General features: G+C 38.0%; 2 protein-coding genes across 4 annotated transcripts in view; one reads left to right on the top strand and one right to left on the bottom strand.

Moving 5' to 3' along the window:
- The window catches only part of LOC148954147 (uncharacterized), a 120,466-nt gene that overhangs the window by 95,395 nt on the left and 2,860 nt on the right, over positions 1 to 22,211 (bottom strand). The gene's annotated exons all lie outside the window — the stretch shown is intronic.
- On the top strand, positions 15,324 to 16,040 carry LOC148954148 (uncharacterized). Its single transcript, XM_089086172.1, has one exon. The coding sequence runs from the start codon at positions 15,324 to 15,326 to the stop codon at positions 16,038 to 16,040; it is 717 nt and encodes a 238-aa protein (XP_088942298.1).

Below are 22,211 nucleotides of genomic sequence, written 5' to 3'. Positions count from 1 at the left end.
AGAGCAGATAAATAGTATTAATATGAAAGTTTATTTGGAGGACTTGTTTGAACAAAATCAAAACCTACTATGTCATGTTTTAGATTGTAAATATCTTATACTAATATAAGATATGTCGCGGGTCCAAGAAGCGCTGTGGGGGCGGGGAAGCATCGCGGGAAGTGCTGCGGTCCCCGAGAAGCGCCACAGGGATGCGCTGTGGCTCCGAAAAGCGCCACGGGTCAGGGAAGCGCCAAAGGGATGCGCTGTGGCTCCGAAAAGCGCCACGGATGGTCCGGGAAGCGCTGTGGGGCAAGGTTAGGGGGGGCGTTGGGGGGGGGGGGGGAGAGCGCCGAAAAAAAAAAAAAAAAAAAATTTGAACACTTTGAAAATAAACTACAAAATTTTTTTCTTACATTTAAAATATTAATTTTGAAATTTAATTTTTATTAAACAAATTTTATTAAGAAAAAATAATACAAATTTTAAAAGCAGTAGGGAATGATTTGAACACTTTGAAAATAATCTATTTTTCATCTAGAGTGTCATATCTTAGATTATCTTAAGTTGTATTAACCATATGTTATTAATCAATAATAATACAAATTTAAAAAACAGTAGGGGTGATTTGAACACTTTGAAAATAAGATATTTTTCATTTGTAGGTTGTCCTGGTTCCATACTCCCCATCTCCCCCTGCTCGTCAGTTGGAGAAGGAGAAGAAGATGCACATGTGGAGCTCCCCAACAATTCACTATGGGGTGATTTACATCAAATTCCAGATAATATTGATGAGTTTCTAGATGATTTTTTAACTAATTTAGATAATAGCACAGTTGACCAGGGGGACTTACCTTTGCTAAGTCAAAACACATTGAAAATTTTAGACTATTTCACCCGGTACTTAACAGGCAACCCTCAAACCGCCTATACCATATCGACTCCACTTCGAACAACTGAAGTGGAGCTTTCACCTGTTTTTGTTGAACAGCTTGGGGGTGGGGGTAATATACGCGAGGGAGAGGGGGGTACAACTCTCCCAGACTTTCAGCTGTCCAACAGAATTTTAAATAATATAGTTGTTTTCACTGCAGTGTTTGGTGATCCTTTTAATTCGCTTTTGTCTGGTAATTTTGTTTATGACCCTATAGAAATTCTGTACACAACTATGTAGAAAAAATTCGTGCACGTCTGGAGAACCAAAGTCAGTTGTGGGGAGGGAGGGATTCAATTAAGGTCTCCATTGTTCTAAAGGTTTTTTATTTGAATGAGGGAAAAAGCGAGGTTTACTATCATTTTATACATTCCGAGATGCGTTTGGTTTATTCAAATTTAGAAAGTTTTTAGGGTGCTTTCTTGAAGTGAGTCGCTCAAATTATAGCGCATCTCGAGAACTTGAATGAAAATAGTAGTGGGCCTCTAGTTCTTTTTGTTGAAAATTTAAGTGTTAATATTTTTCAATTTAATACATATCTTATGTTCTATGTGGGGGCAGGGTCTGAGAGGTCAGTAGTTTTAAAATATAATTCAGATCTAGAAGGTTGTCAAGGTGTCCAGCGGATTTGTTTTGAAACAGATCAAAAGTGTTTCCAATATGCTTTCATCATCTCAGCATTCGAGCCTCTAGCTCGGGACGCTACCAAGACGAATTTAGACATTTGGGCTATGCATGGGAAGGAAGGGTCCAGTTTTCCCATAGTAGATTTTTCTTGTCTAGAGGGAAAATACCCAGTGACGCTTCGATCTATTGATATGTTTCAAAAGGCTAATGCTCACTTAAATATTGGCGTTACTGTGGTACAATATGAAACGGAATTTGAAGATGGGGTTCGTTTAAAAAAGAAGGGGGTGGTTTTTCCAGTATGGGGCCCGTCAGTTGATTTGGTTAAACACTGGGTTTGGTTGCTATACACGCCACCTAGACAACCGAACGCAATCGGTCATTTTAACCCTATCACTGACAGCAGTAGAGTTCTGGGGGGTGGTAAGGATCTAGGGGTACGTTTCTACTCTCCAACATGCCTGTCACAATTCCGTAGTGATATAAAACTACGGGATCATATGAAGCATTGTAGACGGCATGGCTACCAGACAGTGGAAACGGTTTCAGGGGATAGGTCCATTCTACGTTTTAAAAATTTTCAAAACACCCTTCTCCAGTGCAACAAAATATCTTTAGATTGTGAGGCTAAGCTGGTGGATGTGAATGACCCCTAATATCCAAACAGAGTCAAAGAACTTCAGGCTATAGCAGTGTCCTACGCCCACGCGCAAAGAGATAGTTCTAACACCATGCGGTTGTTAGAAATAGTTGAAACATTGGATGAGCGGGTGTGGATGGACAAGGCACTGACTAAACTGATTGGCACGGCTAATGGTGCTATTTCTCGTTTGAGAAATACCCATTATCCAGTGGTGCTGTCTGCAGAGGATCGTATCGCGATTAAAAATAAAAAAATATGTGGGGTTTGTAAGGGAGAGTTTGCAGAGGAGGATAAGGGGACAAAAGGGAAACGTGGGGGGAGGGGAAAAAGTTAGAGATCATGACCATTTGTGGCAGGAAAGATCCTCGGGGGGTAGTAATTTTAGAGGGGTTGCGCATCAATCGTGTAATTTAAATGTTAGCCAGCAGTTTTTTATCCCTGTTTTTATTCATAATTCCAATTATGATTTAAAATTTATTTTACCGGCACTGGCACGTATGCATAGGGAGGGAGGGGGAGTAGATTGTCAATGGGTAAATAGTTCATTTACCTACAACATAATTCCCAAATCAGCCGAGAAGTTATTGCGTCTCGAACTGAAATGGCAGGCAGTGGATAATGGGCATACGTGTTGTAATAAAATCAGGTTTTTAGATTCCTTTAGTTTTTTCCCCAAGGCATTGAGTCACTTGATTCAAGTGCAAAAAAGCGACAATTTTGATAGCTTTCCCTTGCTTAAACAGCACTTTCCAGACAGTGAAATGTATGACCTGTTGACCTGCAAAGGTATATATGCATACGATTATTACTGCTCTGGCGCACGCTTAAGCGAGGAGAAACTACCTCCAATTGAAGCTTTTTACAATTCACTGACCAACAGTGAATGCACAGCCGCAGAGTATGAGTTTGCCAAGAAGGTGTGGTCCAAGGGGGAGTGTAAAAATGGGTGGGAGTATTGTAGACTGTACTTGGCCAGTGACGTTCTAACTTTGTTGGATATAGTCTGTAAGAACACAGACCAGATCTATTCAGAGTTCGGGTTAGATATAGGCTATTATTTTTCTACACCCCATTTAGTAATGGATTTAATTTTAAAAATTAGCAGGGAGGAAATAGGTATAATCACTGACATAGATCAGCACCTTTTTGTAGAGAGTTCAATGAGGGGAGGGTATGTTTTTCATGGGGACCGTATCTTATCAACCGATCCGAGCGGACAAAGCAGCGGTGCAAAGTCAAATGCAGTGTTCTTGGATATGAACTCATTGTATCCCTCGGCAATGTCACACTACTCTTTGCCGTGTGGGAACTATCGAGGGATTGAGAATCCTTTTGAGGTCCCTGACATGAAAATCGTCGATTACCTCGGGGTACAAGTATTGTTCTTGTATATTGATAGTTTAAGTTCACGGGTGAGAACCGACTATTAAATATTGTGGTCTGTTCATGGAATCACTCAAATGTAGACTAGGGGATCGCTGATTCCCAATACTAGATCCGCGGGTGTGTCGATGGTGTATATTTGTACCTCCGCTCACGAAACCTGGAGTGCTGAGCTTTACACGCAAGAGAATCTTGTTTTTTACCATGTGCTTTTGCATTGGATGGTTAGGAACGGCTTCAAGATCACTAAAATACATGGGGTCCTGCAGTTCAATCAGCGACCCTACTTGAAAACGTTTATCGATACCTTTGTCGATAAACGCTCTAGGGCAAATTCAAAAGTGGAGAAGGAAATGTATAAGCTCATTCTAAATTCAGCGTTTGGCGAAATGTGGGAAAGCGTACGGAACAGATCTCGCTGCGACGTCGTGACTGACCCTCTAGAGTGTGCACGAATTATTGCCGACCCCAATTTTACATCGTTCACGAGCATAGAGGCCGGCATGGTTCTTCTACACAGGCGAAACCGAAATGTAGTACTGAACAAGAATATCGCAGGCGGCAGTTCAGTACTAGAAATTTCCAAATAGCTGATGTTGTCTTTCTTTTACAATGTGTGCAAGGTGCTATGGCCACGGGTGGGGGAGGTTCAAGTTTACTATGGGGATACAGAGTCTCTGCTGTTAAAGGTAAATGGGGCTGAAGATTTGGATTTATTGGGTGATGTTCAAAAGGGGGAATACCTCAGCTCGCGGATGGATTTCACCAACTGGAATCCATCACTCTACCCCGAGCTGGTGAAACGTCAAGCCCCCAACCAACTGTTAATGTTAAAATCAGAGACGGGGAGTGATTTGATATCCAGGGGGGTGTACCCGGGTCCCGAAGTCTAGTGCGTTGAACTTCATAGTAAGCACGCACAGAAAGCGTGTACAGGGGTGCCTACCCATCTTTTAAAGAACACTGCCAACAGGAGTGTGTACTAAGATTAAATATAAAGTAGACCAGGCCAAAGAGCACAAGTGCTTGTAATTTTCTTTCTACAGTATAGACATTATACTGTTAGAGTGGAAAAGAATGCAATGTCATGTATATCCGACAAGGTCTATGTGCTCGAGAATGGTGTGACTGTCCTACCCCACGGTCATTACCGTATTTCAGACCGAGTTGAATGCATTGACTATGGCAATCATCTTGGTCTGGATAAATTAACCTAACCCAAGCACTATCCACCCCTCAACCATACATAAATTAACCTAACTCAACTGTTCATCTAACCCAAGCACTAACCATCACTAACCCAACCTTAACTAACCTGTAGCAGTAGCAGTGATGACAACTATTCTTTTTCACCCCGCGGCTCCCGGGGGAGGGGGAGGGGGTCCGTCCCGCGGCCGCACAGGGGGGGGGGGTCCCGCCCGCGGCCGGCCGGCCTTCGGCCCCGCGGTCCCCGGGGGGGAGGACCCCATTTTTAAATTCACCGTAATCAAGTTCACCGGTGCTAGTTCATGTTCCCGTGTCTATTTTGTTGTATAGAAAGTTTTATTGTATAGAAAAGTGTTTAATTTGACAAAAAAAAAAGTGTTGTACAGAAAAGTGTTTTTGATGATGGACAAAAAAGTGTTTTTTTTTTTATTGTACATAAAGTGTTGTATAGAAAAGTGTTTTTTTTAAAAACAATAAGTGCTTATTTATAAAGTGTTATCATTGACCTCTGTTCCTGTTGAATGCAAATAGAGTTTTCATTTTGATAACCGGAGAAATTTTGTCAATTGTTCTTGTTGAACGAGTGTTATTATTTTTATTGTTGTTCATGTTGACTGAACAAATATTTGTTTTCATGCAGTGTCGAAATAAATGCTGCCATGAAATATTGTTTTTTTTTGTTGTTCTTGAATAGATAGATCTATGGGGAAAATTACTACTTATTCATTGAGCACATATGATTTACAGTTAGTTGCAGTCCGACTGTTGTCAGCAGCAGCATGTATCAATTTAAAACACCCTTCAGATCGTTTCTGTGTGGTCCGTCAATGTCGGGGAAAACAACACTTTTAACTATAATAATTCAAAATTGCGATAAAATTTTTTTGGAAAAGCATAAAAAAATATAATATTGATATATTATTTGGCATGAGTCCTATGATCAAATAAAAGCTATTGCAACAACTATACCAATACAATTCCTACTAGGAATTGCTGTTTTCAATATTATCGAACCGAACTCGTGGCTGATTATTGACGATTTGGCTGAATCCATTGAACAGTTCTGACAGGAAATGCTACAACTGTTCACCGTTCGCTCCCACCATGAACACATTTCCATAACCCTGGTTCTACACAATCTGTTTCATCAGAGCAAATGTATGCGAACCCTTGCTTTGAATTGCACCGTCTATATTATCTATCGAGTCATGCGTGATTCTAGCTAATTCATAACTCTCAATAAGCAGATATACCCCGGCGCCCCTAAATTTCTGTTGTCGGCTTACACTCAAGCAACTAGCAAACCCTATGTTTACTTTTTGTTGCATCTTAACCAGAGCATGCCCGAGGATCTAAGTGTAGTCGCCGACATTTTCAATAATTAAATTACATTAAATCTTCCAGTGAACAGTATAAAGTGCTATTAGTTGACATTATGACACTGAAGAAACTACTCGAACAACGGCATCTGTTTTCCGTTTTAAGCACTTCAAAACCATTGCTTAGGAAGGCTATACTCAAACATGGGGTTGGCAATGATTTCATTAATATAATATCAGAAATTTTTTTAAATTTACCTGTGGTTAATGTTCAACTGCCAGAAGGTTTTAGAAAACAGAAAACGCAATATCGTGCCACTGTACGTTCATGAGCTTGTAAAAAAAAGGGAAAAAATTTAAAAGAAAACGGCTCCTTCAGGTAGGTGATAGCTTTTTCACACTTTTACTACCAATAATTGCAGGACTTGTAAACAGTTTTCTCTAGTGAGAATGGCAAAACCCTATAAATTGACACCATTTGAACTTGTCCTCTCGCCCATCGAACATTTTGAAGACAATCTAAGCAAATTCATTAACGATGAGAATATTGCCGATGACAAAAAACTGCTTTTACTTCAAGATGCATTGCGACGTGTGGACAAACATAAACCATATCGTGAGAGACCCATCACTGATCCCTCTAAACAGGAAACATCTCCTCAAGATTCTGCAGCAGCATCAAAGGAGAAGGAATTGAATTCAATTGTATTGAAAATTGGAAACCTATTGCCTTTGACCTATCGAGAACAGAGTAAAAGAGTATTATCTTATCTCATGTTGGAAACTGGTGATGAGCATCAAGTTCAAGTCGAGAGCACCGGGAAACGAATTATGATACAGGCAAAAAGTTATAATCTAGTTGATTTAATTTGTGATATGGTGACGAATCGTAAAGGACTCTTATCCTTTGATGATAATCTATACACCTGTCTGTGTGCAATAAACTTTCCCAAAAGTCTTATTGGCAATAGGCAAATTCTAAAGAAACTAAGAGAATATAGTCCACCAACAACAATACCATCATTTAAAAAAGAAGAAGATTCAATATTTGAAGATACTATCAGCAGCAGCAATGATTTTACAACACTTGTGGTTGCGAGTTAAAAGCGAAGACGAGTTTATTTACCCGCCAGTGTGCAAAAGGGGAGTGGTCATTACACTACGTGTTTATGCTCAAAATAGATGAAGTTTTGAAAAATGTCTATGAAAATATTGGCGAGGTGGGGAGTTTAAGGTCTCCCACAACGCTTTCCAAAGCTGTCTCAGGCACCACCACCACCACCACATTGAAAAATGCAAAAGAGTCTCTAGAAAGTGAGGCGAATGACACGCTACATCGTAATCACAGGCTTCGCAGTAAACACTATCGACAAACTAAAGCCTTTTTCCCTCTTCATATAATGCAAATGGATCTTTTAACTTTAGACGCAGTTCAACGGCGTCACAATGTGCCCCAAAAATATATTCTGGTGACAATCAGTATCTTTAGTCACTATGCCTATGCCATTCCACTACGGTCAAAGAAAGGTGTTGAAGTTGCTCAGGCCATTGAAAGTATTCTAGAACAGGATTCATATAGAAAAATTCAATCGGATCGTGGCAGTGAATTTGTTAATTCCCATGTGCAAAAGGTTCTTTTGAAATATAATACAATACTTTATCATAGTCACAGTCCAATAAAGGCTGCATTGGCTGAACGATTAATAATAACTATTCGACTATTAATTTCAATATATTGCAAATTTAAAAATATACCGGCTTTTATTAATGATTGAGATAAAATATTGTTGATTTATAATCAACGACCTCATCGATCTCTGTCCAACTCAAGCCCTCGGGATGTTCACTACAGTGAAAATACATTTGATGCTTTTCTAAAGCAATAATCCAAGGGTGAAAAAGAGAAAAAAAAGAAGAAATTCAATGTTGGTGATACCGTTCGAATTAATAGAACCACCAATATTTTTGAAAAGGGGAATTATTTATGGAGCACCGAACTTTTTAAAGTGTCTAAAATCCTAGACACCATACCCACGACATATCGACTGCGAGACACCAAAGATGATGAGATTCTCGGTGGTTTTTATGAATATGAACTGCAAAAAGTTAGAAACACTAGTGAAAGGTAAGATATTGTAAAGATCTTAAAGAGTAGCACACATCAAGGCAAGAAGGAGGTGTTTGGTAGCTGGCTAGGATACAACTCGTATTTTAATATTTTTATCAGTGCTTAAGACATTATCAATGCCAAATGAATTCTATGTGACTTTCATGTCCAATGTTTCTGATCCTCTCTACAATGATCTGAATAGAACAAGTGATTTTTGGACGAAACTCTCCCCAACCATCAAATTCGACGACGGAAAGTATGAAGTGGCTCTTGTCGACTGTATTCTCAAAAACACCTATGACATCCTGAGAAAGGATGGTAAATATGAAATAAAAATTAGACCCTATGATTGGCCGCCACCACCAGGTGATCGAGAACAAATTCAAAAAATCAATTGGATGGATTATCCATATATTGAATTACCCTACGAGGAACTCACCTGTATGAATGATTTATGTCGTTCTATTAATAAAAGAATTTCCGCTCGTTAAAAAGGAGCTTTTCATTTCAACTATTCAAAGGAGGAGGGCAAGATCTACATTAGTTTACCCATTGCCAGTGAAAAGGTTATTCTCAATGATAATCTAAAGGATGTTCTTGGCTTTAAGCTCAATGTAATCAATGGTAAAATTACCAGAAACACTAATTTCATTTTTGCCGACTACCCACCTGCCTTCTCCACAGACACCTGTATATTTCTCTACGCTTCATTTGTGGAAACATCTCTAGTTGGTAATTCAAATGTCCCCCTCCTACGAGTTCTTGAACGAAAAACCAATCGAGAACACAGTCATCACTAAAATATAAAGCATCTTCAGTATATTCCCGTAAACACTTCCTATTTGGAACTCTGTCAGTTAACACTAAGAACCGAATTAGGTGACCCAATAGCAATTTCAAAAGGTTTGGCTGTGATTACATGCCATTTTCGGCCCCTCGTTCAACAACACGATGTCTAATAGAAAAGTGGTATTCACTTGTCCTGATAGTGACTGCTATGTTAATACTCTTGGCCCAAGACAACAGGGCAATGGAATGGACTACTACAAGGGTCGCTCGTCACTGTCTGGCTATGGTCTTGGCAGTTGGTGTGCTAAGCTGTTTTGCTCTTCATGACCAATGGACAGAAAATATCGTGGACCGGCTGTGACAGATTGTTCATCTTCGACGCGAGCTAAGTGGTTCTCTGTTATGAAGATTTAAAAAATTGTCACGTAAAATTACATGTCCAGTGAGTAAACACTTGGCGAGAAATAAAAAGAGAATCTTCATGTTTAACACCTGTAAAAAAAAACTGCATCCCTGAACAGTCATCTTTCAGGTCGGACACGAAAGACATCCCTCTTGTCAAAGAAAAGAAAGAAAAAGCCGACACGTAGTGTAACCAGAAGTCCCAGGAAGAATAGAATTGTCAGATCGAAACTAGATTTCTTCTCCTAAAATGTCCTACCTACATCATAATGATTCTCAACCTTCAATCACCGACTAATTGAATATATTCAATGCCTAAAATGTTGATTTTAGTGTCAAGCATTTATACTATGAACAATTTTATCCACAACAAACACTCTTAGATAATATCCACTTTCAAATTTATTCCAATGAAGACTACTTTATGGACATGTCTTCAACATTTATAGATTTGCAAATGAAAGTCCGGAAATCCGATAATTCAATGCCGATTCGGGCCGATGGAATATCCTATGAAAATTGTATACTACATAATTTATTTCGTCAAATCAGCGTCTACATCAATGGCACGCTGGTGAGCACAAGCAACAATCTCTCAAATTATACAAGCTATATGCACTTCATGCTGATGACACCCAAGTCATACAAGGAATTGAGAGGCACCTCCAATGGTTATGAATATATTACTAATACTGATAGTACAGATGCACTTAAAAATGTTACAACTAGTGAATTACATCTAGTCGGAAAAATGTATCATGAAATATTTAATTGACCCCAATGGCTGCCACCCAATGTTAAAGTGGATCTAAAACTAACGCTTGCACCATCCAATTTCATTTTGAGAAAAACACTTGCTGATAATCCCGATGTAAGTCTCTCCCTCACCTCAGCAATACTTCACGTACGCAAACAACAGGTTATGAGTTTTGTTGCTTTGGCCATGGAAAAACTGAGAACCAATGGCAACAATATTAAACTACTTGTTCCTCATACAATCACCAATCAGCGTCATATTGCAATGGGCTAACGCACCTTCACCGATTCATCCTTTCTCAATGGTTAAATTCCCTCTAAATGGGCTTTTGAATTTGTAAAAAGCGCCAGAACAATAGGATCATGGACTGGATGTCCACATAAATTCGAGGTTTTTGAACTTTCATCTCTTGTCTGTACAGTAAATGGTATCCATCCCTACAATCTGTATTTTGATGACTCCTCTAGAATATTGTATGAGTTAACCAAGCTAATCCTAGATCATAATTTACAAAAATTTTAAAATGGTATAACCGAAAAAATGTTTGCTAAAACACATGGTATCATTGTATTGGATTTGTTGGGTACACAGGATATGAGTATAGTACGCACGGGGAATGTGCGTTTAGAGTTCACATTTGCCGACCCATTGGCTGAGAGTATTGCCCTAATCTCACTAAACCAATATGAAACCTATTGGGAAATCACTCCCGAAGACAGTGTTCTACTAGACTTGGCGCCATGAACACCAGTCAAATAATCAATGTATTTAATATGGACCCCTACATGTCCCAGTACAAATCCTATTGTCTGCCCTCGGACTTTCTTGGAAAAATTTAACGTGTCAACAATACCTTGATTATTGTTAATAGCAGTCCGTCGACTGTGCTGACGGGTCATTGGCTGTGTATCTTTCAAACAATGAAGACGATTGAATTTTTTGATCCTCTTGGTCTACCCAATACATTCTACACACCTCACATCAGCAACTATATTGAGAGCAGTGGGAAAACTATTATTCAAAATCGGAAGAAGGTTCAGGATCTAACGACTAAAAGCTGTGGCTTCCATGCACTACTATATTTTGTGTTTCGATGTCGCGGCTATACTTACAAGCAGTTTCTCCACATTTACGTTGACAATCCTCGTCTGAATGACTTTCTAGTGGAAAATATCCTCTCAGACCTATATAGTATTGATTTCAGTGCCCTAAGAGTAAAGTGCTTAAAAAATGTTTGTGAATTTGTTTATTAATAAAATGCGTATATATATATATATACAACAATGTCTTTAAATCTTCACTTTAGATTTCTTCATCTTCGATGTATAGGCAACTGTCGTGAACCACTAATGTCGATAAATCATTTGGATTCACTATATATTGATCTTGATTGACTGCAAAGTCAGGGTCACATTTTCTACAGTACAATGTAACTTCACTCTTGTCATATCTCTTTGTATAGTCAATGATACTATTTGCATTCATATTATGAAATTCACGAGTTTCAATCTGTCTATTTGAAGCAATATCACATACAATGTTTTCAAGGGGTGAATCAAATTCCGTCACTGCCAAATAAAAACCACTTGGCTTATAGTCATAGTAGGTGGTGTCGTCACAGCGATGACGTAGAAACCAAATTGTCTTGTTACCCCAAAAGTTGAATCGTAGACCAGATCCCTCTTCCCAGAATAATTTAAATCCACGACGATACCAATCTCGTAGAAATAAACTAAACTCACGTTTGGGATTCTTTCCAATCATAGCGGGGTAAGTATTCTCCCACTGATCACATTTATCATAGTGACAATTGGAGCACAGGTGCCCTCTAGGATGTGAGTCACACACCTCCTCAAGACATGAATTACATCCTTTAATTTGTACTGCATAGCCTCTATGTAATTTACAAGGATTACATAATTTACACTTTTCACTATAGTCATCAATAATTGTACAATTCTCACATTGATTCCAACTGCCAAGAGTGTACATGTACAATGGACATATATAGAACATTTTTCGGTTTCCGATGTCAACTCACTCACAGCTAAAACAAAACTGATCCTCTTCGTTCGATAAATTCAACGAGATGGAAATGGTGGGAGAGAGGAGTAGCTCTGTGACGTTACCTCTTTCGAATGATGGGGGAGCCATCTACATTGAATCCATTGGCAATGATTTCAATAGTATATCCACAATATGATTCTGCTTTGTTCCAATTAATATATCAATAAATTGACTATAAGCATTTGAGTCACATTTTAAAAGCTTCATACAATAGTCTAATGGGGGAGAATCACTCCTCCTTATATTGTCAAGTGTTCCCCGACATGAGATTATCCTGCGTTTAAGTGATAACTCAAGAAAATCATCATCCAAAATCAAATGTTTTTCCATAAACATTAGATTTGATCTAATTCTCTCTTTCTCAAATTTATTCATTTTTCGGTCCTTTCACTCTGACTGCTGACTCTAGACTGACCCTGATTCGTTAGCCCTAACAAGAAAAGAAAGGGAACATTTTCGATTTCGAAACAATTTTATTGAATAATTACAACAACAACATCAATAATATAGAGCATGTACAATCAGCGATACTGTTTATTGTCTTCAATATTTTTTACCAATGCACTTAAAGCACATTGAAGTCTATTCACATGTGCTATATCAACTTTAGCGGCGAAACATAATTGATCCTCCATTTTAAATTTGCTCAAGGATATCACATATCTTGCATATACTGCATCCCATTCCAGACAAAGCCGTGATCCTTTCGTGATTTCCACCGCAACGTTTGATGCTCTTGTACTATTATCATCAACTCCACTCTCAACTTCTAATAGTGTAAACATCCCACTCATCTTCATCGTCAACACACACACAAATATATATCCAAATGATTAAAGTAAAACTGTTCTTCTTATTCTCACTCTTTTGAATTCTATTCACAGACTAATAAAACTATAGCAAAAATCCCTCCCTTATAAGCCCACCGCCGCTAATATGTAACCGACTCGCTAATTGGCTGAGAAGAGGGATGTAACCGACTCGCTGATTGGCTGAGAAGGAAACACGTGATCTAACTGTTTCCCGTTATCGGATCAATAAAATTCCCAATCGATTACGCAATCAAGTTCTCGGAAATTCACTTCCCCTTAGAGTCATATATAAATAACACTGTGCCCGTTCTAATTCAATGCGCATGTGTAACCTTCGCCCCCCCCGAGTTCTTACACATAGAAACAACAAATAAATCGACCTTGGAAAAAGAGGTCATTGAGCGATTACGTAATCTTTCCCCCTATGGACTCTATGACCATATTTTTTCATAATTCCCCACGCTCGTGAATCAATAATTCCCCCATCGATTATGTAAATCACCCCTCGTGTCATTACACGTGGTCAAACAACAACAGATCGATTGACCTTGACACACACACATTAGACTCGATCGATAATCCTTGAATAAATTATGTCCCCCATCGATTATGTAAATCACTCCTCATGTCATTCGCACGTGGCCAAACAACAACTACAACAGATCGATTGACCTTGACACACCCACATTAGACTCGATCGATAATCCTTGAATAAATTATGTCCCGTCAGCATTAAACTAAATTGTAGATGGCAGCATGGTGTTCGTACCGGGCTGGTACCCCCTCCTCTACTAATGTCAAACGTCGGTAAACTTAAGGCCAGTGGTATCGTTATTTGCACAGACTTGCCGCCTGAACTGAATATTCGAAGAAGTGAGCTATTGGCCAAAGCACGTGAGACGACAATGAAAGGCGAAATAACGTCTTCTCGGGTTCGTCAAAAAGGCATAGACATATGGCTTGAAATTAAAGGATCTGCTTCGTCTACGTGGTCTAGCGTCAAAATTAGTTAATGAATTAATTGTGACATCGATTTTGATTTATTATTATATTCCGCGAGTGAAAAAAGAGATTGGAATTGTTCTCGTCATAGTGTGTTTTTTGTGCCTTGTCATTATGTGTGATTATTTTCATGTTTTCCTTCTTTTCTGTCTAGCTCTAGTTGTGCAAAAAAAGTTCTCGTTCTGCTCGTTTTTTCAATCCTCGCATGCTGGGAATTATCCGAGGTACCACCTTTTACTCATTAGCCTATCATTTCATATTGATTTTGGTAAGTTTTATGTGTATGATATTATTATGATATAATTTATTTTAATGAGAGAACATCGGACCGGCTCCATGATTTTGAGAAAAAACAACTTGACCTAAATGAATTATTTAAATCGGTAGGATCAACTGGTGATGAATCTTCTGATCTTTTTATCCAGTCTTTTTCTCGTAGTAAATATATAAATAATGACAAAATCCCTCCATTTAATCAGTTAGAATCCTCCCGCATCGCGTTTTGGAATTGTACAGGAGTGCTTAGTAGTTTAGATTTTCTATCCAAATTCCTTTATAGTAATCGTATGGGTATTCTGGGACTATGTGAGACTTTTCTTAGTGATGGTAATAGTTCTTTGGTTGGTGTATCTGGGTAAAGGATAGTTGCTAGACACAGGTCTACCCGTTCAAAAGGTAGACTTGCCGTGTTTATTGAACAGAATCTCCCTATCCGTAAAATTACGGATTTTAGTGATTTGTATCAAGAGATGGAGTTTGAATTTTTAATGATTGAGATCAAGTCTGGTAAGGAGAAGCTACTCCTATGCTTATTTTATCGACCACCGGGATCAAGTGCGTCAAATGTTATATTTTATTGGTAAGTTAAATGATCTAACACAACGGATGAATTTTAAGAACCATCAAGTGGTTTTTATGGGTGATTTTAATATAGATTTGGGACTGGTGAGTTCGGAGACCCAAGAATTAAGATCTCTATATGTAGATTTACTAACTACTTGCTTTTCTGCCGGATTGGTTCCAACAACAAGAATACCAACACGTATTAGTGAACAGTCGGCATCAGTTATTGACAACATTTTTACGAATTTCAATCTACATTCGAGTTATGTCGTATTAACTGATAAATCGGATCACTCTATGTTACTTGGTGAATTTTTGATAAATAGACTGAAATCTAACCCGAATATAAATGTAAGAAGGACTATTGATGATAAATCATTACAAAATTTGAGAGCTAAATTGACTTGAAGCGACTGGACTTCAGTTTATGAAGAAACCAACCCAGATGCAATGGCTACCCTATTTATTGAGAAATTCTCTTCTGCCCTTGACTCTGCCTGCCCCTTTTCAAAAAAGGGCTCCAGGTATGCGACCCCGAAAAAGCCTTGGATCACCCAAGGCTTACTAACCAGTATTGAACATAAAAATATGCTATTCAGGCAATATATTGATAATCCTGATGCACATGGTACGCAATTCAAGAATTATAAAAACACTCTGACAACCCTGCTCAGGAAAGCTAAACAGGCTTACTACCATAAGCAATTTCAAGAAGCAGAAGGATCGCCAAAGAAGACATGGACACTGATAAATGAATGCCCGAATAAACAAAAAACTAATACGTTTCCTAAGACCATAGCCAAGCCTGATCGAACATCTTCAACATCCCAACAAGAAGTAGCCAACACGTTAAATGAATTTTTTGCATGCATTGGAGAAGCAACCGTAGAGGAAGCTTATGGCCTTTCAACTGTCGTCACGGATAATTACAGAAAATACCTACCTTCGCCGTCTTGCTCCTCTATGTTTCTGTCGCCAGTCACTGAAGACGAACTGCTAATGATTGTTCAAGCCATGAAAAACAGTCACTCCAAAGGTCCAGATGGGTCGTCAAATTACCTCATACAGAAGACCATTGATTGCTATGTCGGCGTTATCGCACACATCGTCAATTCTTCATTTAAAGATGGCATCTTTCTTACTGTCTTCAAGTCGGCGAAGATTTGACCCCTCCGCAAAAGTAGCAACCCCAAGCTGCCTTCAAACTACTACCCTATCTCTATTCTCTCTGCTTTTTAGAAAATTATGGAGTTCTGCATCTACTAGAGCCTTATAAATAATCTGACTAAGTCTAACTTCTTCAACAAGCATCAGTTTGGATTTAGGCCTGGGCACTCAACCGAACACTCTATAATGGTTTTGCTACAATTTTTGAATGATGCGATGGACCGTGATGTGATACCAGCTACAATATTTGTGGATGTAAAAAAAAGCGTTTGACACGATTTGTCATCTGATTCTGGATAAGCTTGACAACTGCGGAATAAGAGGTAATGCTCTCTTACTCATCCAGTCTTACCTCAGTGGTCAGAATCAATTTGTGGATGGAGGTGCAGTAAGATCGGTAAAACCAGCATGTTCTAAAAAGTTAGGAGTGAAACAAGTTTCAGTCCCTAGACCATTAACATTTTTTATATACGCCAGTGATATTTTGACACTAACAACAATAATGTACTTGCTGTGCTATTTACTGATGACGCAGCCAATTACGTCCCGGGTACAGATGTATAAACTGTCAGAAAGATACATCTGGTTCGCTCTTAAGAAGCTTTCACAGTGGTTTGCTGACAACCTCATTGTGTTAAACTCTTCGAAGACCCGTTTCATCATCTTTTCTCGAATTTCACTTGCTGTACCTCCGATTTCCCAAATATCTGTCTGTTTTAACGGAGAACTAGTTACCATTGCCAGGAAGAAGTCTTGTAAGTATCTAGGACTAACAGTTTATGAAAATTTATCTTGGAAACTCTATCTTGATAGGCTAAGGATACAGCTAGGAAGGAATGTGGGGTTACTGCGGTATCTAAAATTCCATCTCCCTTTCCCTGCTCTTAAGTTAGTTTATTATTCTCTAATCCATTCTTATTTTAATTATTGTCCAATTGCTTATTTAAATACTTTCAAATCTCTAATTAAGCCCATTCAACGTCTTCAAAATAATGCCCTTCGTACGTTAAAAGCACTCCTTCCTATCCCATCTTCCGTCCCCGATAAATCCCCTACTAAGAGCCTTTATACATTTTTAAGAATATTGCCAGTTGATCTAGTCCTTACTGCACATTGTGTCCTTTTCAGACTAAAACAAATAAAAGAATTTCTTCCATTGACTTTGAATTCTAGCAACTTCTCTTTATTTTTTTTGGTCGAGAATAATTATTGTTTAAGAAGATATTGAACCGAATTACCATAACCTATAATCTGAAATGAAAGATCTAGAGTTTCTCCTAAAAATTCCATAGTAAAGTTCTGGAACTTTTATGAAGGTAATCTTGATTCGCGTTTTTCTATTCCAGTTTCTAAAGCTAAATTCAAACTATATCTAATAAGTAATTATGGATAACTATTCATTTATTTGAAGTCATGTTGGCCGGTGCTATTGTTGATAAATATTTAATTATGTGGTAATTTATTGATTTGAGGTGTGGGCTGTGGTTCAGTTTGGTGTCTCATTTTCTTCCCAGTATATCTAGTGTATTATTATTTCTTTTCATCATTTGTTATTATTATTATTATTTCTTTCATTTTTTTTAGGGTGCCTGTTTTCGAGTATAACTCACTGTGTAGGCACCCTCTGTAAATATTTTGTTTTCCATTGATTCATATTGTAAAAGTGTTATTTTGTCTTGTAGTGATTTAATGAGAAATTAAATGAACTTGAACTTGAACTTAATAATATAAGCTGTTCTTCAGATATTTCTTTGTCACGTTTTTGAAAGCCCACATGCTCATAGTTTATTTTGATTTATTTTAACATACGCATAAATATTCCTTGAAAGCTTCAATCTTTAGCTTGCGCAGTAGCAATAGTTGTACAAGAATTAGTCGCAGTAGGCTATACGTATAGCACCTTTTGTTTCTTCAACATCCCCTTTAACACACACTGAATGTTTCCGCTTAATGTCATCAACCGTTTCTGAAGCATTTTTGTCATGAGTGATGCGTCCGCTTGAAAACCTGCGTGGGCATAGTGTGTTTTGAGTTAGTTTCTTGCACTTTCTATAAATGTCAAATTTTTTGCCTTAATAACCTTAGTTTTAATAGCAGTAGTAGCAGTGGAATGAATAGTAGTAGTCTAAGTTTTAGTGGCAGTAATAGTAATAGAAATAGTAATAATAGTAACAGTAGCAGTAGTATGAGGAGATGCAGTAGCATTAGGTTGCAAATATTTTCTTTTGGTTAGTTCAACATCCCTCACAACAAGCCCTATTAATTTTAACTTTACAAACGAAACTGTTCCTAAGATATTTCTGTTACACCCTTTTGACAACCTGCATAAAGACGGGGTGTTGTGATTCCGTTCGCCTTCCCTCTTCAAAATGCCTTAATAATTTCACCTTCATACCCTTAGGCATAGTTGTAATAGTAGTCACAGTTATAGTATTGATATTACTATAATAATATTGAATAGTGGAACTACTACTAGCAGCACTAGTATTAACATATTGGCTGTTGGTCAGTAGTAGCATGTTTTGATTTAGTTCAACACTTCCCTTAACATTCTCTGAAAGGTTCACCTGAATGCCCTTCGTCTTTTTAGAAAGTAGAGTTCCAACATGCGTATCTTTCTCAATCATATATACTATGTGTAAATAATGAACGAATTGCCTAATTTACCGCCCTTGCCCTGAGCACTGTGGTGAGGTTGACATCCCCAAAATTATAGTTACTAGACATTTCAACAATGCTGAACAAAATCGCTGTCTTAAAATTTTGATCGTATGTGTTTTCGGGAATGATAGGCTAATTACCCTCCATCCACTTTTGACTCTTAAAAAGGGTACTAGAACTTCCGACTTCCAATCAAATGAGCTCCGTCTGATCCAAAGCTTATACCCCCCGGGACATAGCTTATAACCCTTGCTCCATTACGTTTGACTTGTAAAAGGGACCTAGAACTATACATTTTGAATCAAATGAGCCTCTTCTAAAGCTACGTGACCACCCCTTCCATAAAAACTTTATATGCCCCTGGTGCATAACTTACAACCCTTATCTCCAGACTCTGGGGTATTCTGTCAACCCCAAAAGCCTTGTTGTATGATCTCTGGACTATTTTTGAACAAATAGCTGTCTCAAAATTCCTATCAGATGAATTTGGGGAAATTATGACGGGGGTAGGCTTCCCTATCGATCACTTTGACTCTTAAAAAGGGCAATAGAATATCTGATATCCAATCCAAAGAGCCCATTACGGAGTTAATACGACAAACCTGGGGGATTATCATCCTTAAAGACATAATTTCTGGACCTTTTAACTATGCTGAACAAAATCACTATCTTAAAATTTGATTGGATGTGTTTGGGAAAATGGTGGGCGTGATAGGGGGGGGGGTTGGTTTCCCTTCAATCACTTTCAACTATTAAAAAGGGCAATAACCCTTTCAATTTTCAAATGAATGAGCCCTATTCGAAGTTTCTACGACAAAAATGGTCATCGCAAAACTTCTAGTAGATGCATTTAAGAACAAATCGAGGTGTGTGTCTGTGTGTGTTTGGGGGCTCATCCGCCCTCCAATCACTTTGAATCTTAAAAGGGCACTAAAACTTCTTATTAACAATCCAATGAGCCCCCTCCGAAGTTCCTACGACCAACCTTTCTATATGAACCTTATTATAGTCTTTAAATAGTCTTTAAATTTGCACTGTACTGAAAAAAATATAAATGTTCTTGATCTCATAGCTAAGACATGTCAGATATTAGTAGCGTTCGAATTATCGATTATCATTATATGCATATTGAACTGAAAATGCACATTAATTTTTATTTTTTCAGTTAATGAAATAGTTTGTTCTGTCCGTTGGAAGGCATAAGAGTTTTGGACTCAACTTATGTTAATTTCTGCTCGTGTTGAGTTTGACTCGGTTATTTATTGTAATTTCTGTTCGTTTTGGGTTTCATTTATTTATCGATGCTGATTTGTGGTAGTTTCACGCTTGGTAGATTATTTGATTTTATTTTTTGCTCATTTTTGGTTTAATGGAGTTCTTTACTTTTTTTAAAAAAAAACTTAATTTGTGGAAAGTTTTTTTTAATTAATTTCTGTTCGATTTATATTGACATGGTCTTTTCAGGGAAAAAGAAAATAATACTTTAAATCTTTTCGTTTTTTTAAGACTTCATAGTTTGGCCTGCTATTTGTATGCTGGAGAAAAGTTTTCAGCAATTTTTAACAGCATACACCCTTTAAGAGATCTGGACACGAATAGTAGTGTTTAATTTAGTTTCATACCTCCTCTAGTTGACCTGAAATTGAAAACCTGATACAATTCGCAAAAAATCTGCTTGATTTCTTTGATAGCTTGGATACACTTACGCTATTTTGATTTGGTTAAATTTTAAGAGCAGAAGTAGCCCCGAAAGTTTGAACATAATACCCTTAGTCGTTCTTGGGATACTGCTGAGATGTCTTATTGGGAATTAGCAGCAACACAGTGCATTTTTATGTAATCTTAAGGCGACATTTAGTTTTTAAACATAATGGGCAAATGGGAAAGTGGGCGTGCGTGGGGGATTAGTTGCCCTCCAATCACTTTCGACTATTAAAAAGGGCATCAGCCCTTTCTATTTTCAATCGAATGACCCCTTCTCAAAGTTCCTACGACAACTCCTTCGATACGAAGTGCCCTGGTGTAAACATTAACAAAAAAAAATAATAATACATTATACCGACATCCATCTTTACTATAAAAATGTCAAGCCTTCAAATCACTTTCGACTATTAAAAAGGGAACTAGGCTTTTCGATTTCCAATCGAATGAGCCATTTTTGAGTTTCTACGACAACGCGTTCTATAAACATCTTATATGCGCCCAGGGCATAAATTACAACCCTTACCCTAAGGGCTGTTAGAGAGGTCGTCATCCTCTAGACCTAATTTCCAGAACTTTCAACTTCGTTAGACAAATGGCTATCTCAAAATTTTGATTGGATGTGTTTGGGGAAATGATGGGCGTGAGAGGGGCAATAGTCGCTCTCCAATCACTTTCAACTATTAAAAAGGCACTAGCCCTTTCAATTTACAATCAAATGGGCCCTTTTAAGCTGACTACGACAACACTTTCAATAAAAACCTTATAAGTTCCCAGGGCATAACTTACAACCCTTGCCCTGAGGGCTGGGGGGGTTGTCATCCTCAAAGACCAAATTTCCAGAACTTCCAACTACGTTGAACAAAATGACTATCTGAAAATTTTGATTGGATCTGTTTGGGGAATGGTGGGCGTGAGAGGGGAGTTACTTACCCTCCAATAACTTTCGACTATTAAAAAAGGCACAAGCCCTCTGAATTTTCAATTGAATAAGCCCCTTTTGAAGTTTTTACGACAACTCTATCTATATAAACCTTATATACCCCCAGGGCATAACTTAAAATCTTTTCCCTAGGGACTCTGGGGGGTTTATCATCCTTTTTCTAGAGCTTTCAACTACGTTGAAAAAAATGGCTATCTCTAAACTTTGATTGAATGTTTTTGGGGAAATGGTGGGCATAACGACAACTCTATCTATATAAACCTTATATGCCCCCAGGACATAACTTACAATCTTTGCCCTGGGGGCTCTGGGGGGCTTTTCATCCTTAAATACATAATTTCAAGAACTTTCCACTACGTTGAAAAAAAATGGCTATCTCTAAACTTTGATTGAATGTTTTTGGGGAAATGGTGGGCGTGAGAGGGGGGTTAATTACTCTCCAATCACTTTCGACTATTAAAAAGGGTATCATCCTAAAAGATCGAATTTCCAGAACTTTCAACTACGTTGAAAAAAGTGAATATCTAAAAAATATGATTGGATTTGTTTGGGGAAATGGTGGGCGTGTAAGAGAAATTAGCTGTCCTTCAATCACTTCCTTCTATTAAAAAGAGCACTAGCCCTTTCAATTCCGATTGAATGAAAACTTTTGAAGTTTCTACAATATCTCCTTCTATAAAAACCTTATATGCCCCAGGGCATAACTTACAACCCTTGCCCCGAGGGGTGGGGGGGGGGGGGCGGGGTTGTCATCCTTAAATACCTAATTTCCAAAAATTTTCAACTACGTTGAATAAAATGGCTATCTGAAAATTTTGATTGTATGTGTTTGAGGAAAAGGTGGGCGTAAGAGGGGTTTTAGTTGC

Source organism: Artemia sp. Qi Xiang Cuo, chromosome 3 (genome assembly GCF_049724085.1).
Source record: "Artemia sp. Qi Xiang Cuo chromosome 3, ASM4972408v1, whole genome shotgun sequence".
NCBI lineage: Eukaryota > Metazoa > Arthropoda > Branchiopoda > Anostraca > Artemiidae > Artemia > Artemia sp. Qi Xiang Cuo.
Note: the sequence above shows the minus strand (reverse complement) of the source record. Positions and strands in the feature narration are given on the sequence as shown.

Coding starts and splice junctions, on each gene's coding strand:
- LOC148954148 (XM_089086172.1), top strand. CDS start 15,324: ATGGCTACCCTATTTATTGAGAAATTCTCTTCTGCCCTTGACTCTGCC.